This window comes from Crotalus tigris, unplaced genomic scaffold, assembly GCF_016545835.1.
Source record: "Crotalus tigris isolate CLP2741 ecotype Arizona unplaced genomic scaffold, ASM1654583v1 scf7180000017800.2534000, whole genome shotgun sequence".
In the NCBI taxonomy this organism is placed as follows: domain Eukaryota; kingdom Metazoa; phylum Chordata; class Lepidosauria; order Squamata; family Viperidae; genus Crotalus; species Crotalus tigris.
In genome coordinates this window covers 406,915-424,666 of record NW_024096645.1, presented here as the reverse complement: position 1 = coordinate 424,666, position 17,752 = coordinate 406,915, and the positions used below count along the sequence as shown (strand labels likewise).

General features: G+C 38.6%; 1 protein-coding gene across 1 annotated transcript; it reads right to left on the bottom strand.

Moving 5' to 3' along the window:
• Window positions 1-1,069: 1,069 nt before the first annotated feature.
• On the bottom strand, window positions 1,070-12,982 carry ALAS1 (5'-aminolevulinate synthase 1). Its single transcript, XM_039342584.1, has 11 exons — window positions 12,826-12,982; window positions 11,264-11,514; window positions 9,575-9,787; window positions 8,818-8,967; window positions 8,485-8,707; window positions 7,229-7,413; window positions 5,802-5,981; window positions 5,551-5,715; window positions 4,230-4,498; window positions 2,302-2,464; window positions 1,070-1,457 (listed from the first exon to the last, which is right to left on the bottom strand). The coding sequence occupies exons 2-11, from the start codon at window positions 11,460-11,462 to the stop codon at window positions 1,297-1,299; spliced, it is 1,908 nt and encodes a 635-aa protein (XP_039198518.1). The 5' UTR covers window positions 11,463-11,514; window positions 12,826-12,982; the 3' UTR covers window positions 1,070-1,296.
• Between the last annotated feature and the right edge of the window lie 4,770 nt (window positions 12,983-17,752).

Sequence of the window (17,752 nt, the reverse complement as noted above, 5' to 3'; positions counted from 1 at the left end):
AGAAAATCAACTAGGTATTTCCGAAAGAGGCAACAGCCTACTTTACATTTTAACACTCTAGCTCAGGGGTGTCAAACTTGCAATGTCACGTAACGTGTCACAATGTATCACAACTTTTTTTCCATTGCTGGCAATGGGATGGGCGTGGTTTTGGCATGACGCATCCAGCCCGTGGGCTGGCAGTTTGACACCCCTGCTCTAGCTTAACATCTAATAAAACTTAAGTTTGTTCCTTTACTATTTTTATTAAAATACCTTTCAACCTTTCACCTCTTATTTCCTTTTTCTTCAAACTTTTTTTCCTAGAAATACCAAGTTTGCTCACAATTTTGTACACTTTTGATGGCTTGTAATAAAGGCATTGTCCAAATATCGATTTTGGAATTGCAATAAATATGCAAAGATAAACAAGGTGTGAATGTTTTTGCCAAACAGAAGCAAGCACATCATGCCAAGCCATAAGCCTGGCCTAGCAACCAAGATAGCGCACCCTTGAAATCTAACTATGGCAACATTATTTTATTTCATCTGGGTAAAATCAGAATGTTATGTACAGACATGATGCTATCTGTATCTTGATTAGGGGATTAGTTAGCTACATCTAGTTAGGGGCAAAATAAGACCTTGAGAAACCTCTGGAAAGTTAAGAGGGATGGAGCTAACCTGATGTCCAGGGGGAGAAAATTCCACAAGGTGGCACCCAGGCAGAGAAAGCCTACCTTCTGGGACCTGCCAAATTTAATTCCCTGACAGAACAGACCTGTGGCATGCCTTCTCTACAGATCATACATATATTTTTAGGATTTTGGACTTGAAGTACAAAGAAAAATCCTCTAGTCCTCAATAGCTAGCCAATATTTCTCATCCATTTTTCTCCTTTCAGAACATTAAATATGTGTTATTTCCTTCTGCATTCTGCTTTACCTCTTGCCACAAATTGGCACATATCCCCCTCAAAGTGTGGCTGCATACGGCTAAAATATACAATGAAAACGTACAAGTTCTCTCATCTCATATTTACTTTTAAGTCATGATGCCATGTTACTAAAAAAATGAAAGATCAAATGTATTCATTAGCAGGGATCTGTATATATTTCAAAATTAGTAGGAACGTATTTCATGTGTATTTAGACATGACAATGGGAAATGTCATTGTAGAATAAAGAACTGGCAAGCATCATCTTAAAGTTTATTTTCCAGAAATCTACTCGGGACTATAGAATAAGATGCACATAATAAGCTAAAACATATAACTGAATATCTAACTTCTAAACATAGACGAAGCTGCAATTTGTTTCAAGCAGTAGCTGACACAAGTTTACTCATTCCACTGAAGTAAGATCTTTCCCTTTCACTCATAACTTCAAAGTGCAAGGGTCGCCTACAGAAGTTACACTCCGCTGAGGAGTGGGGTTTTAACTCCAGCCCCACTTCCTTCCAGGTACTTAGCAGGTTCTCTACAAGACAAAAGAAAACATAATTGATAATTTAAAGAAGTTTACTTTCTTCCTCAACTGTAAGCTTTAATTTGTAATAACATGTTAATGACAAAAATCCAGCAAAACCTAAAACACTCATTTTGTTCTTTCAATAATAAATTCAGTATTGTCTTAATTCTGAGTTAATTGCACATAAAGATTACTTTTAAAGAGTTAAGGGCTATTACCATTTAAGCGTGTATTTGTGTGTGTCTTACGCATCTTCTAGTAAATCTTAGGATCATTCGAAAATCTATTATCTCTCTACCAAACTCTTAGAAGTTGAAAGGTAAAACATGCTAAAAAGTTTTGCCCCTTTCAAATGCTTTATACAGCCCTAAAGTGGCTTATTATAGAGAGGCAGGAGATCCACAATCTATCATTTGAAGGCTGAATTCAAGAGCAAGTTGCCAGCGAGGAATATTTGACTGAAGGCCCTTCTAAAATGAAACTAAGCAGCATTGATGATAATCTGTCTTAAACAAAGAAAGATGAAATTATTTAAACAAATGCAGCTAAGCTAGATCCTTACAAATCTTTTATTGTTACCATTGTTTTCTTAGCTGCTATCTATGTTATTTATAATTTTCTTATGTGTTTTTTCTTGTTTTTAAGTACTTTTAGCTTGCTAGAGTTATGACATTTGAGATGGGCAACCATATAAATTGAATGAAATTGAATGGTTGATACTGTTCTCTTTTTACTGAGAAATTGCATACAGTATACAGGCTGGCAATATAGCACTTCCTTTTTCTATATGAAGATGCGTCAGCAATGCATATTCTTGTCAAGAATAACACCTTAAACTGTTCTTTTCACTCACCAATAAAATAATTCATCATTTGTGGAGTATGATGTGGTGTGGGAGCAATACGCAGTAGCTCTTCTCCATGTGGCACAGTGGGATAATTTATTGCCTGGACATAGATGCTGTGCTTGTTCATCATTTTATCACAGACTGCAGTATTTTTAGCAGCATCTGAAACCTGAAGTTAATAAAAGATTAGATGAGTTTCTAGGCTAAAGGCACAATTTCTTTTGATCGAATATAACTGTTCCTCTAAGAAAGTCAACTATTACATGGAGCAATGCTTACTTCGCATAAGTAATCTTTGTTAATGAGATATAAACTATATAGAGACAATAGAAAAGTAATTATGGAAAGAGCAGGGAAGGCAAGAGCCGGAGGAAGTTGGGAGAAGAGAATGGATTTTTTCTTGCCATCATCAGAGAAGAGGTTCCTTCAGTTATGCAGCCCCAATATATAATTCACTGCAGGGAGATTTGCAGCCCTGATGTACTCCCTGTATTCTTTTTTGTGGTATGAACACTTGGGGAACAAATATTTTGTGACCAACTGCTAAACATGTGATGCATGAGTCTTGGTGGGAAAAAAGGTATGTCCCAAAATAACAGGAAAAAAAAATGGGTCCCATTCCATTTGGTATCATAATGGCATGCTATTGGGCCTCAGTTGACAAAGTGACTTTTTTACAAAGTACAGCTCTCAGCTCTCCGTGTCCAAGTGGATGAAGAGATGCAACTACCAACAAGCAGCCTTCTATTCTCTCAAAATGTCAGTTAATCTTCACTATGCTAGGTATTTTCTCCACGCTCTTGTTAACGGAGCAATTCATTTGCTCTGGAAACAATTCTTCATTATCAGAAACAGTCTGGAAATCAAATAACCATCAAAAACTGTTACCACCTAATGATTCTTGAAAAGGTTTATTAGGTTTATTTCTGCAGTCACCGCAGCTATTTAATGAACCCCCCCCTTCTTCTATCCATTTCTTCCACTATATATATGTCTGTATCCCATTCTCTGTGTCAATAGTCACTCTCCTATATACTGTATTTTTCCGTGTATAAGACGCTATTTTTTCCTGCAAACACCCTGTTCAAAAATCAAGTGTGTCTTATACAAGTGCAGCGTCTTATACACAAAAAAATAATGGTAACCTCCGCAGCCCAGGGCATGCCTGTGTGGGTTCTTTACATGTTGCTGCCATGCCGCCTGATGCAGGTGTCAAGCCCCTTGGGCTTGCCAGTAATGGGAGGGGGAAGGGGACAAGATCGTTGTTTGGCGGAGTCTGGAGGCAGCGGATTGGACCAGCAGCATGCTGGTCTGGGACTTGTATGCTGGTCGGGGACGCTGTGGAACGCAGCTGTGAGGCCGTCCTGCTCGATAATAGCAGCTGGCTGAACTTCTGGATTTGCCGGCTCAGCTGTTTGGCACTCCGCCGAACAGCTGATTGGCATGGAGAAACAGCAGGGAGTTTAAAACCTGCCTTCGCTTCCCTTGCCGTGCTGTCGTGCTGGTGCTCATGCCGGTTTGTTTACCAGGGTTGGAAGGCTGCTGCTATGAATTGACTATGAATGCTCATCGTGCTGGATGCTGGTTAGGTGGGTGGGATCGGCTGGCTGGGAGGTGTCTATTTAGAGCGCTAGGAGCGATTGCTCTCAGAGCTGACTTTGTTTGCTGTAAGCTTGGAACTTGCATGCCAGAGTGTCTTATACAAGGGTGCGTCTTATACACGGAAAATTATGGTATGTCTGTGCATCTCTCCCACCTCTCACCATCTATCTATTCATTTACACAAAGGAAATAGCTATAGATATATAAGGTTTAATACACAAAGGTTAACAAAAGCAAAAAGTTATCATCTTTAAGACATGTTTTCCCTCTATGCTACAACTTGCTGATGTTCCCAAATTTTATTGTAAAATCACAGTGTGCTAAATATTTACCCTGATAGGAATGATATGACTGGGGCAATGCACTACAGGAAGCCCAGCATCCATCAGCATTTGTCTCATGAGTTTCACATTACGTTGGTGTTGTCGACGAAGGACTTGCCCCTCTGTACTTTTGAGTGTTCTCACAGACTCTAATGCACCAGCTAAAAGCATGGGTGGTAAGGAAGTGGTAAAAATGAAGCCAGCAGCATAGGAACGGACAGTATCTATTAAAGAACTCGTACTGGCAATATAGCCTCCCACACAACCAAAGGCTTTACCTGGAAAAAAAAAAAAAGAAGTCAAAACCTTAGTTCTTGGCATCTCCCAATTAATACAAATAATACAAAAACTGGTATCTTAAGCAGTATTCTTTTAGTATCAAACCTTCTTGCAGGAGGTATCTTTATCATAATACTACCACCAAGTATTTCTGAATTCATTGTCTATACCATGGGGTCCTGAATCTTGGCAACTTTAAGACTTGTGGACTTCAACTCCCAGAATTCCTCAGCTGGCTAAGGAATTCTGGGAGTTGAAGTCTACAAGTCTTAACATTGCCAAGGTTCAGGACCTCTGGTCTATACTATAAAGTAACACCTTAAATAAACCCTACTACATTCAAAATAAAGTAATGTGAAGCTTTCACCTGAAGATTTGGTACATGATGTACTCTCCATACAAAGGCAGCAATTGTTTACTAAATGAATTGCATGGAAGCTTAGACTTTGTCATCTATAACCAAAACTGTTGTATAATGTTTTGTCATCTCTAATACATGTTCTCATTTGCTTACCGCCTTTTGTGCAAATCCTAAGAATGCAAACATACCAAACTCTATTTGTAAAGCAATCCACTGGGAAAGCATACTTTGAGTAAACCAATATCTCTACATTGCAAAATAAGACCAAATGGAGTTGATTACAATCCTCTCTCTATTGCATAATACTGTCAGTTCAGTTTCTTTACATTTAAAGAGATTAAATTAGTTTTCCTTAGTTCAAACCATGTTTTGTTTGCATTAAAGATTTTTAATCTGATATTTTATCTATAGAAAATACAGATTTCTACTATATGCATTTGCTAGTTCTGTTCCTACCAAGTGTCCTTACACAATTCCCTCATCAAATTTAAAGATAAAATTTGTCTTTATAAATCTAAAAAAAAAGCAGATTTTTGTAAGATTAATTATATTTTCAGAAACATTAATCTGAAGATAGGGTGGTAAGACTTAACCCAAAATCAATTATCTCTGAAGATGTAATGATTATCAATCACTGTTTTGATTCAGTCATCCTTCAGTCTAGACTTCCGCACATGTGGATATACTTACCAAGTGTTCCAGAAATAATATCCATTTTATGCATTACTCCATCTCTGTCTCCAATGCCACCACCGTGTGTTCCATAGAGTCCAACAGCATGTACTTCATCTACAAATGTAATTGCTCCATACTCATGAGCCACATCACAAAGCTCTTCCAATGGACAAACTGCACCTAAAACAAGGTTATATTTATATTTTGGTTTTTCTAATTATCATTTCTAAAGTTTCAGTAACATGTGCCTCAGACATCAAACATACCATCCATTGAATGAACAGTTTCAAATGCAACAATTTTTGGAATAGACAGATTAGATTTTTTCAAGAGTTCTCTGAGGTGACCAACATCGTTGTGTCGAAATATATGTTTTGGCACTCTACTGTTTCGAATCCCCTGAATCATAGAAGCATGGTTTCCTGAATCAGAGTAAATTTCACAATCTGAGGAAGGAAAAGAAAGAATAAATGCCATCCAACAATTTAAAACATTACAGCCTGATCTTAACTTGGGCATTAATTTACAAAACAGAACTGGGGCAACTAATTAAGCCAGTTAGAAATCAGATGATTCCAAATGGCAACTAATACCTCATCCTGAGTAACAACAGCAATTTCATGATACCTTTAGCTAGGTATCAAATAAAAGTTATGAGTCAAGAAAACCCTTCCCTCAAATATTGGAGCTACAACCCATATATTACTAAATTGCTCTTATCTAACATGGATTTCATTTTTTGTTTTTGGGCAACAATTACACAAATCCAAATTGTCATTTAAAAAACAGAAAAAAATGTGATAACTGGGGTAGGTACATCATTGTAAAAGATATTTTTTATTCTAGAGACGCAGTTCTTATAAGGTGATAACAATGCTCTGGAGTTACTTTAGTGCTACTATCTAAATATCACTAGATACCCATATTTTAGAAATCTAGCTTAGCATGATGGATTCTATCAAAATTAAGTTTTTCTTGATTGTATCGGTTTTAGGACAATCTTGCAAGAAAAATACTGGTTTTTTTATTAAAGGTAGTCATAAGCATGTAAGCATATCTTATACTCCTGATGAAGAGTTAGCAAAATGTACAGATATAGACTTACCATCTACTCTTGATGAACTGCTAGAATTACCAGCTATGGTTTAAATGGTTATGGTTTTGAACCAGCAATTATTCTTATTTGCAGTAACTACATTTAAAAGGAATCTATGCTATATATAAAACAGGTATTCTTTGACTTACAACCATTCATTTAGTGACTATTTGAATTTACAATGCCACCGAAAAAGTGACTTATGACCATTTTTCACACTTATGACCATTTTTCACATTTATGACCACTGCAGCATCCCTGTAGTCATATGATCAATATTCAGATGCCCGGCAACTGGCATGTACTTATGTTGGGCGCAGTATCCTGGGGTCATGTGATCACCCTTTGCGACCTTTTGATAAGCAAAGCAATGGGGAAACTATATTCACTTAACATTGCTAACTTAACATCTGCAATGATTCACTTAACAATGGTGGCAAAAAAGTTTGTTAAATGGGGGAAAGTTCATCTAACAACTGTCTCCCTTAGCAATGGAAATTTTGGGTTCAGTTGTGGTAGTACTACCTGTAAAAAAAAATGCTGTGGAATGGTTAAACTATTTACCTTGTAAAATAATAGGCAAAAATGGGATCTTACCCGGTAGCATTCTAGCTAAGGTGAAGAGTGTTGAATCATTTGCTACGAAGCAAGAAGAGAACAACAGAGCAGCATCTTTTCCATGAAGATCAGCCAATTCTTTTTCAAGATCAACATGAAATTTGCTGGTTCCCGAAATATTCCTCGTACCTCCTGCTCCCGCACCATGTTGTTTCAGTGTTTCCCTGTGAGAAAGATTCCAACAATGGCAGCAGAACTACTTGGGATAACCTTATATTTGCAAATTGGGTTTATGCTACTTTATATAACTATTTGTAGAATACTTATCTCACACATTTTATTCCAAGATTCCAAAATCTTAATGAACAATTAACCAATTTGATGAATTTAATGAATAAGCCTCAAAAATAGGTTCCGTCTCAACAAAAAAAAAATTTTTTTTTAAAAGGACTGCCCAAAAAAAGCCCTCCCCCCATTTTGATCAAGTAATCCAGTATGAATCATGGGACTGAATCCACACTGGTCATGTTTCAGAGGTGACCCAATGAAATCAACGAGATGCAGAGCAATAATGACTAAAGCTAATTTAACTGATTTTACAGTTTTACTGTGATCAAGTCAGCATAAGAAAAGAAATCTGGACATCTTTTGCAGCATTCTTAAAAGAACAGCAATACAAGAGCTTGACCTTTGAATGACTAGTTGGATAGTAATATATTTGTGTGACTGAATCTCCCTGAAGTTATCTACCCATCCTACCAGAGTGGAGAGGGTCAGCATGCTTTGGGTCCCTTCTATGAAAATTTGCCAACTAGTGGGACCATGGAACCATGCCTTTTCTATGGCAGTCCCACCTTATGGAAAGAATGAAATTAACTGGAACTGCAGCATCCCAGGGGATGATTCAATATTGGGTTTTTGTTTTGATTTTATAGTTTATGATTTTAAGTTACAGGATTTTACTGCTTTTGTGAGCCATACAGACTAGTGTTTAAGATGAGTGGCCATACAAAATTTTTAAATAAATAAATATAGCTATTCTATTTTCCACTGGACCTTTGGAGGACAAAGGAGGAAAAAGGGTTGCCTTGTGGCAAGATGGGTGACAAATAAATTTAATAATAAATAAGACTGTATTAGGTACAAGAGGGATCATCAAGATTTATCTGAGACAGTACTTCATAATCAAAGAGGATCTAACAATTAAGTCATCTAGTCACCTTCTTAAAAATGATTGTGCAGAATTCTACACAACAAAAATTGGAAACATTTTATTTTTAGTTAAAAATACTTACGTAACAGCTCCACAAACTCTAGGATGGCGACTCATCCCAAGATAATCATTGCTGCACCAGATAGACACTTCTTTCTTGTTGATTAAGGATTCTGAATAGTCATCTGCCAGGGGAAAAATCTGGGCTCTTCGATTCACAGTTTTAAACACACGATATGTATGATCTTTTTTCTTCTCATCAATCTTCTTCTCAAAAAACTGATCATATTGAAAAGTTGAAACAGCTAAAAGTGAAAATATTAAGCTGAAATATTACTTCTATTTAGATTTAGCAAAATGTTGAAAGCTGCAAGTTTTGATTTCTATCAGTCAGTTCAACAAAGCTAATCCTTACATTTTGGCAAGTTTTCCTGAAGCAGATGAGATACCCTTTCTGGCCTCTGCTTCAACATTATATCCTGGAATTTCTTCAATAAGCCATTTTTCTTTTCACCGTCCATCTCAGCATTAACCTCAACAGTACTTTCTGGTGTTTTGGTAAATTCTATATAATAAAATATAGTAATATTAACAATTTAAGAAGCCATTCTAGAGTATCTCAACTGTTCAAAAATATTTCATATACAATATTAATGAACAGTTCTATATGTTAGTTTTCCATATATAAGGCCTTCTAAATAAGTATAAGGTATTACAGAGACTCTCACAAGCAATAATTACTCTATATGCCTTTCATTTAGGATATGATTGCTGATAACATCCTATCCCATGTGATACATAATTCATTCTGATTATGTCCTAGCACCATTCAATAAGTGTCATAAAGAAGCTTTATTAATTAGTCCAGCTGAGTATTAAATATCAGCTAGCAAAAGATCTAAGCCAAACAGAAAAAAGAGGTCAATGATACTTTAAAATCTGGGCAAAGCCCTTCCTTCTTCAAATCAAAGCTTGCTTTGCTGGGGAAGGTATGTAGAATCAATAGATGAACAACATGGAACTTTAACCAGAATTCCTGTTTGAAAAATGGTGCAAATCTGTATCCGATTTTAAAAGTTTAATAATTTCTCCTCTTTAAACCTGCTTAGTACAATTAGTATTTTGTACTTAGTATAAACGAACAAAAGTCAAACTTTCACAAGACAACACACCTTTTCTTACAGCTTGCATTTCTTCCACATCCTCCTGGAGTTCCCGGCTGGCTTCACAGAAAACGCTGTTTCCTTCATTCACCTGAGCTGCCAAGAATGGGCATTTACTCACAGGAGCTTGGTTAGCACTTGGGCTACCAGCAGATGGTTCACTTACAAGATGCTGGGGTCTGCTTATGTTTTGCTGAGCCACATCTGTGGAGTTTTTGTTCTCTGAATGAAAAAAAAAATTCAATACAGAACAATGTGAAGCTCTTGTTGAACAGGTATTTCTTATGCCTCTGTACTTTGTGTAATACTGCTTACATTCAAGAATATTCTAATAGGAACATTATGTATGCTTTTAGTGTCGTAAATACAGTTTGTGTGCATTGCATTATTCAAGGTCCCTTAAGTATCAAAAAGTAAAGATGGATTTCCTGCAGAAACTATTAGCATTGAACACATTTTCTACTCAAAGCCTTCCAAGGAGCAGACTTAAGTTATCCAGCAAAACTCTCTACCAGGGATCCTCAAACTTGGCCCTTTTATGACTTGTGGACTTCAACTCCCAGAATTCCTCACCCAGCATGCCTGGCTGAGAAATTCTGGGAGTTGAAGTTCAGAAGTCATAAAAGACCCCTGCTCTACACTTTAGATCATTATAAAGTACTATGCTGTCCATTACGCTGCTTCCCTATAAATGCTTTTTATAATATTGTCTGATTAACAGCATGTTTATTGAAAACAATTTTATTTTACTATTTGCATTTTTAATAACTTGAAAAATTCAGATGAGCTATACTTCACATCAGCTGTTTTGATTGAATGCATGCATACAATTATAGCCAACAAATATGCAGAATCCTTTGCATGCTCTGTGTTTGCTCTGAAGAAAATTTTTAGATAATTATATCTACTTAATAATTTTGGAGTCAACCCCAGTATATTGTGATTTTTTTTTCAAGAATAAAGATATTATGAAATTCAAACAATGCAGTGCTGAAGTTACACCTTTCTAGAAGTTTCCTTCCTATGAGCAGGCCTTAGAAGTCTTTAAAGCACTAAAAGTATACTTCAGTCCTAAAATAGTTATTGAATGTATGTTCTACAATAAAAGCAGATTATAAACGGCTCTTTTTCCATTTGAGGCAGCTACAACATACTGCTCTATACACCTTAACTTTCTTTACACACTATTTACCAAGCTTTATGCTTTTCTTCACCTCTGTTCCTAGTTTCTGCTGGATGCACAGTACAATATAAGTTGGCTTTTAACTCATGGAATGACGTTCAAAGTTTAGATAGACTGTTGGCTTTCTCAAAAATTGTCAGATACGCTTAACATATGAAATGTTATTTTCAGAATTATTACCAAGTCAGTTTATTGACTGAGAAATAAAGTGCAGCATTCTTCAATGCAGTGCTTATGTCCCAGATTACATTTAAATGGAATGAATTATTGAACCATGTATACAAGCACACATTTTCCTCATTTGAGGCAAAAAAATTTTGCAAGTTCGAATCTGGGTTGGTCACCAAGACCAGAGGTTTACTTTTCTTCAGAAGGGTAAATCTCTGGTCCCCCACCGACTGACCCAGATTTGATCTTGCAACATTATCCTGGGGACACATATATTTGCGTTCATTCGTCAAAAGATTTTTATTCATGGCAAATCAAATTAGTCAATTTAATAAGTGTAGACTTACTCTGACTGGCAGAAGTGGATTCTTCAGTTTGCTGGCAGTGAGTTGCTGAAGTGCTTATAGCTCTTGAAGCAGGTTTGGTCCCAACTTCCATCATTTTGGGGCAATTCTGAGCATAGAACAGAAGGGATTTGCCAGCTTTCTGCAAGAAAGCCTGGGATACTCTTGACAGGAATGGGCAACGACGAACAATGGTTTCCATTTTCAGAAGTCTGGGTGAAAGCTTAAAATAAATCTGCACCTCAAAATATACCCTAAAATGCAAACAAAAAATGTACACAATTGTTTATTTTCAAGTTAAAGGGTAGTTTTTTTCATGTAGTTTATCATATTTAGAAAGTACTGTAACAAAATAATTCATAAATGTATAACTCACTGAGGTTTGGATCGATTTGAAGCGTTTATATATATACATGAGATACATTACAGCTTACAGGCTAATTCTTGTGAAAAAGCCTTTCTTTCCCAATAATGTCTATGTGTGAAGCAATCTTTTCATTGCTTCAGCAAGTTAGCAAATTTAGTACCACCACATATAATCAGACCACACTGAGCTATACGAATATACAAATTCAGAATTATGTACCTCTCATACTGTTCTAAATACAAACGTGCACATTGGAAAACATACTGCAACATAAAATTTTGGCTAAGTAGTTTGTTTTACACTAAGTTATCAGAATACAACTTAACCTTGGAATTAACCTTCCATCTACTGGCAGAGGCAGGCTTTGTATATCTAAAGTTATGCTTCAATACAAGCTCTTGCAGTGTTAACATGATCTTGGAAGCAGAGTTTGTGATCATGAAAGATTGAAAGGGCTTCTTTCATAGCATATTTGATAAATAAAACAGCTGGAAGGAAAATTGGGGAGGGAGGGGGGGGAGAAAGGCTCCAAAACAAAACTCTGTTACTCTAAGTTGATTGCTATGGATGCCTTCAAGTCAGTCTTGACTTCTGATGACTGCATAAGCCCCTACAATTTTCTTGGCAAGGTTTTCAGAAGCGCGTTTGCCATGGTCTCCTTCCCAGCGCTGAGAGAAAGTGACTGGCCCAAGTTGACCCTGCTGCCTTTGTACCAAAGGTAGGAACTAGAACTGCTGCCTTTTAACCACTACACCAAACTGGTCCTCAGCTGATCAGCTCAGCTGATCCACAAGTGCTTTCCTATATGTAAAGAGGCTTCAACCAAGCAGACCCGAGATGCCCCTTCTCTCTCGGACGCAGGGAGGCTGGGTCGTTTGGGATTCCTGGCCAAGAGGGAGCCATTCTCTGTGGCGCCTCTTTTCTTTAAACCGTGAGACGAGGACGGGGTTCTCTCCCGGGGACGAAGCCCTCTACGGCCTTCTTCTGCCACAGCCCCGGCGAGCCAAAGCGGCGACCAAGACGCTGGCCGCCCGTTCCCGATAAGTCCCTCCGGCGCCTCAGCGGGGCGGCCTTATGCAAGGTCACTGCGAGGAGAGAAGCCGCCCAAGCCGCCTCCTCCTCCTCCTCCTCTCGCGGCTACCGGACCCCGAACTCCAGGCTGTCCTCGCGCGCGCGCCTCACCCCTCCTCAGCCTCACCTGCCAAACCTTTTCCGTTCTGAGAGGCTCGCTCGGAACGCTCTGGATATATAGTGGAGCGCCAGGGCAAATTGCGCACGCGCGGACGAAGGTGTGCCCGGCTGGAACTTGGCAGCTGCGCAACTTGGAGCAATCTCGCAAGAGAGGGGAAGTAAACTGTCTCTGAACGTATCGCTCCGCGGCGGTAAAAGAAACCTTCGGGTGCCACTGCTTTCTTGAATGGGGAAAGGAGAGAGACGAAGAGAGAGAGAGAGAGAGAGAAAGAGAGGGAACGTATCCCGTTTCGTTAATAGGCAGAATTGCAGCCTGTTCGGAGCTTGCTGATCTCCAAGAATGATCTTGAAGGAAAAAGGGCAGTTAGACACTATGTCTGATTATCTATTTTCTTTCCCAAGCTTTCAGGCTCATATTTCATACGTATAAAACAAGTTCCTGCCTTAATGTCACCTGCCCCTCGCCACCTTTTCGGGAATGGTTCTTAAAGTGGGCAAAGGTAGTCACTGCACCGAACCGTAGCAGGAAAGCCAAACTAGGACACGGAGCATCCTCGACTGGTGGCGGCGAGAGGTTGCGCAAGTTCCGTGGGGAATTTCCCCTCCTGTCGGCGTCGGCAGCGGGGGAAAAAAAGGAAAGATGCAATTTAGACCCATATAGCAAACTTAGGAAATTCACATTTCTTTTCTAAACATAATTTCTCTTAAAGAAGTCCGTTGGATTTCAGTTAACACGCTTAGATTGCAGACAGGCTTATTTTAACCTCTATTCCTGGGAGCGTGAATTTGTATCTCCCAAGTGGGTAAAAACCCCATCTTTCGAAGGGCAAAGCATTTCCCTAGAACTGCCTCCTTTCTGTTAGCGAGGGTGGCTGCCCTGTTTGCTAGCCTCGGAGAAACAGGCGAAAAGCGTGGGTTGCCCGATAGTCTGGATCGAGTTTGACCCGTTTGTACTCCTGCTGTGTTGGGAAGGAGGGGCGATCAGAGCTGCCGATCTTCTCTGCCTTCTGGAAAACCTGTTTTGCAATTTGAACTCTGCAGTAGTTGCATGGGAAAATCTGCGTTCCTATCAATGCCTGCTGGGGAGAAAAGGTTCTAGCTTAAGATACTCGGTGAACCTCGGGATCATTAAAGTGATCATTAAAATCATTTAGCATGATGTGTCAACCCAGCCAATTGTATATTTGGTAAAAGCTTGGCTTCAGATAATATGAAACCAACCTGCGCATATTCAGATGTGTGTGCTCTTTCATTAATTGTTTCAACTTAACAGAAACAGAGTGGTTGTGGTGAATGGGTTCATATCTCAAACTCTGTATCTTAGGCACCTTGAAAAATTACAGGAAAGCTGTTTTCTCAGCTTATCACAGCACAAATAAAGCTGACCTCTGGGGCTGAAAAGCAGGACTCTGTGGTCAGATCTCTTAAGCCTGACAAATGACAGGGCAGCAATCCACAAAAAGGATACTATTTGTGAGTGGCAGTGGTGAGAGTATTCATTACAGGTGCTTGTATTGCTTGTATTTTTACATTATACATTAGCCTTTTATCACCAAATGGAACTTAATCTATGTTTACCCCAGGGCAGCAGGGACAGACTTAATTTTATTCTTGTAGGCCTGATGATCTATAATTTAAGTTTAAAATAAGAAATGACAAAGACATAGAGAGTGTTAGTTTTTAAAAAAACAGGTTTGAGTTTGCATGTGACTAAATTGTAACAATGGATGGACAGAGTGCAGGCAAGTGAGGGATGGACATGTTTATAGCTGAAGAAAAACATGCAGGTATCTAAAGACACCTCCTGTACAATAAAATGCTGGCTTGGACCCAAAGGTTTGGCTATACCTCTCAGAAAAATTCCAGTCTACACCAGCCAAGAGAGATTTGACTGTACTATCTATTCACTAAATTTACAAGCAAACATATACTGTATTGGGAAGAGATATATCTTCATTTAAGGAAAGCAGTTAGAATTTGAGCCTGAATGTTTTGGTCTTGGTTTTTCATTAACTGAAGAGTAATGTAATTTAAAAGCTTAGCTAAAAATTTAGTTCAGCAGCTGTTGAATTGCTTTTCGGAAGCAAGAGGGGGCAAAGCAACTTGAAAGCTAGCAAGCTTCAAATATTTCTTCTATCAAGTATTTTTTATAAAGCAAAGAGAAACCCTCAAAAGGAACTATAATATATAATTATTTTTGAATTACAACGGTAAGCCAAACAATATTGAGAAGTGCAAGCTCTGAAAGGCATTTGCTTCGTAATCAAGTCCATATTTATTTTATCTACCACAACATATGAAAGCTAGTTCCTTTCCCTTCCTGTATTTGGTTCAAAGTTAAAATGTGGCTGTCTTTCTTCTACCTAGTAATAGAAAGTGGGCAAGGAACAGACAGGAATAGGCTTATTTCCTGGCTATTGCATGCGAAAGCTGTGTGACTTCAGTGCTATGATTCAACAACTCGCAGGTTTAAAAATTCACAACAATAAATATATGCAGTGTAACCAATGAAAACAAAATGACTCAGGGAATATTGGAAGAATTCCTGTTTCTTAGACTTTGTGCTTCTACATTGCCTTTTTCTATGTTTTCGGGTTTACATATTGTATTATTATTGTTTATTTTTATCCTGCCTTTATTACTTTTATAAATAACTCAAGATGGTGACCTATCTAATATTCCTTCCTCCTCCTATTTTCCCCACAACAACGAAACACTGTGAGGGGAGTTGGGCTGAAAATGAGTGTCTGGCCCAAGGTCACCCAGCCTGCTTTCATGCCTAAGGCAGGACTAGAACTCACTGTCTCCTGGTTTCTATCCTGGTGCTTTAGTCCAGGGCTTTTCAACTTTTTCACCTATTGTACCACTTTTAGGATATGGCAGCATCCGAGTACCACCAGTCGCCTAGCAAGGTGTCAAAAACTTGATGACCAAAAAAAAAAAAAAAAAAAAAAAAAGGAAAAAAGTGATAAAGTACAGATAGTCCTCGACTTACAACAGTTTGCTTAGTAACTGTCAAAGTTACAATGGCACTAAAAAAAGTGCCCCCCAAGCCACAGCCGAGCAAGACACCTGCCTGCCCACCCGGCGGCTCTCTTCCTCCTGTCCGAGGTTTTCATTGTTGTCAGCATTTCTGTTGAGGATTGGCAGCAGGGGTGGGGTGGGGGGGGTATTTGGTTTTTATTTCTCCCGTCTGCTGGGTGGTTGCACTTCACATGGCCCTGGGACACTGTGACCGTCATAAATATGAATCAGTTGCCAAGCATCTGAATGTAAATCACAAGACCCTGGAGATGCTGCAACATTCCAGCTGATTGGCGCTTCTTCTGGGCTCAGCAGAAGTGCCAAGATCAGTGCCGAGCTCTAGCTGGAGCCTGGTGCTGATCCTGGCACTTCCATTGAGCCCTGACAGTCCTGAAGAAGTGCTGATCCTGGCACTTCCGCTGAGCCCTGACAGCCCTGCAGCTCCAGCCATCTCTCGCTCAGGCTTGTGCGGTGCTGCCACCGGTTCAGCTCATTCCCCCCCGCTACCACTTTTCTAGGATGGTCGCGTACCACCTGCCAGGTGCCAATGTACCACAGGTGGTACCCGTACCACTGGTTGAAAAGCCCTGCTTTAGTCTGCTATCTCAAGTATGATTTTAAAAATAGTTTTAAATTGGTTTTTATGTATTAACTAATAATGTGCATTGGGTTCCACTGATTCTGAGTTGAAATGTGCTTTTTTGTGTTGCAGAAAGGTAGATACGTCTGCGTAAGCATAAAAAAAGGAACAACTCAAATTCATTAGCTTGAGTTTACTTTTATTCTCCAAGTGAGGAGAGGAGTTGAGTGGTTTGATAGCCTCCAAAGACATTCCTTGTATATAAAAGATAGACCTCTGTTAGTTACAGTGCTTTTGGGTAGGGATGTTGAGATTTTGGCTCTTTATTATGATCTTTGTTAGGTTAGTAGAAAGGTTTAATGAGCTTTGGTGGAGCCAATGAGGGAGAGGAGTGATTAATGGCTTTCTAATATTTTATTTTTCTATTCAAGCTTCTCAACCATTTACAAGACTTCCTTCTACCTTTCTATCTCACATTAAGCAATTTTACCCTGCATTTCATATGTGGCCTGGCTATTTAATCACAGGATAAGCATAGAAATTTGTAGCCTGCCTTACTTCTTGGAGCTCAAGGCAGTGCACATAGGAATAACACTTGAAACTTTGTGGTGGGGGTGGGGGAGATTGTTTTGGATGTTTCTGATAAAGTTTGCACAATAGTTTGCACTATTTTATTGTGGATTAAATTCTGCCTCAGTTATAGATTTTATATACTGTTGTTTTTCTGATGTTCATTTTGCATTGTGTTCTATATGGTGTTAATTATCCAGAATTGCTGTGGCAAGATGTAATAAGTAAGGAACATTTTATACAAAATTATATATGAAATCTAAAACATGAAACATGGTTATGTTTTTATCAGGAGGAAATAACAATATTCAGCTTTAAAACTACTGAATTCTCTGTAGGGATGTATATTTTATTAAAATGTTTTGTTCTCCCTTCAGACTGTGGCACATCTCTGAATTATGCTGTTCAGGAGTTAGATAGGCAAGCTTGGGAAGAATCTCTTCCAAATAGGAAGCAGTTCAAGATGTTCTGGACATCGTATTCATAGTAAAACAGGCCTCTTTGGAGGCTGGACTCCTTAAACTTCTTTTACTATGAAAGATCTGCTTATGGAAATTGACGAATTGCCACAGAATGGCAGTTCAGCATGACTGAGACAGATTTCTCCAGAAAATTCCTGTTGTGACTTGGTGGAGTTTGCCCATTCCTAGCTCTTGAGAACTCCTCAGCAAGCCAAATAGTACCAAGGGGACTATGGGAGTATTTGTAGAAGATGTGGGTTGTAATATTGTCCTCACTCTTTAGTTTATAACAGTTCTAA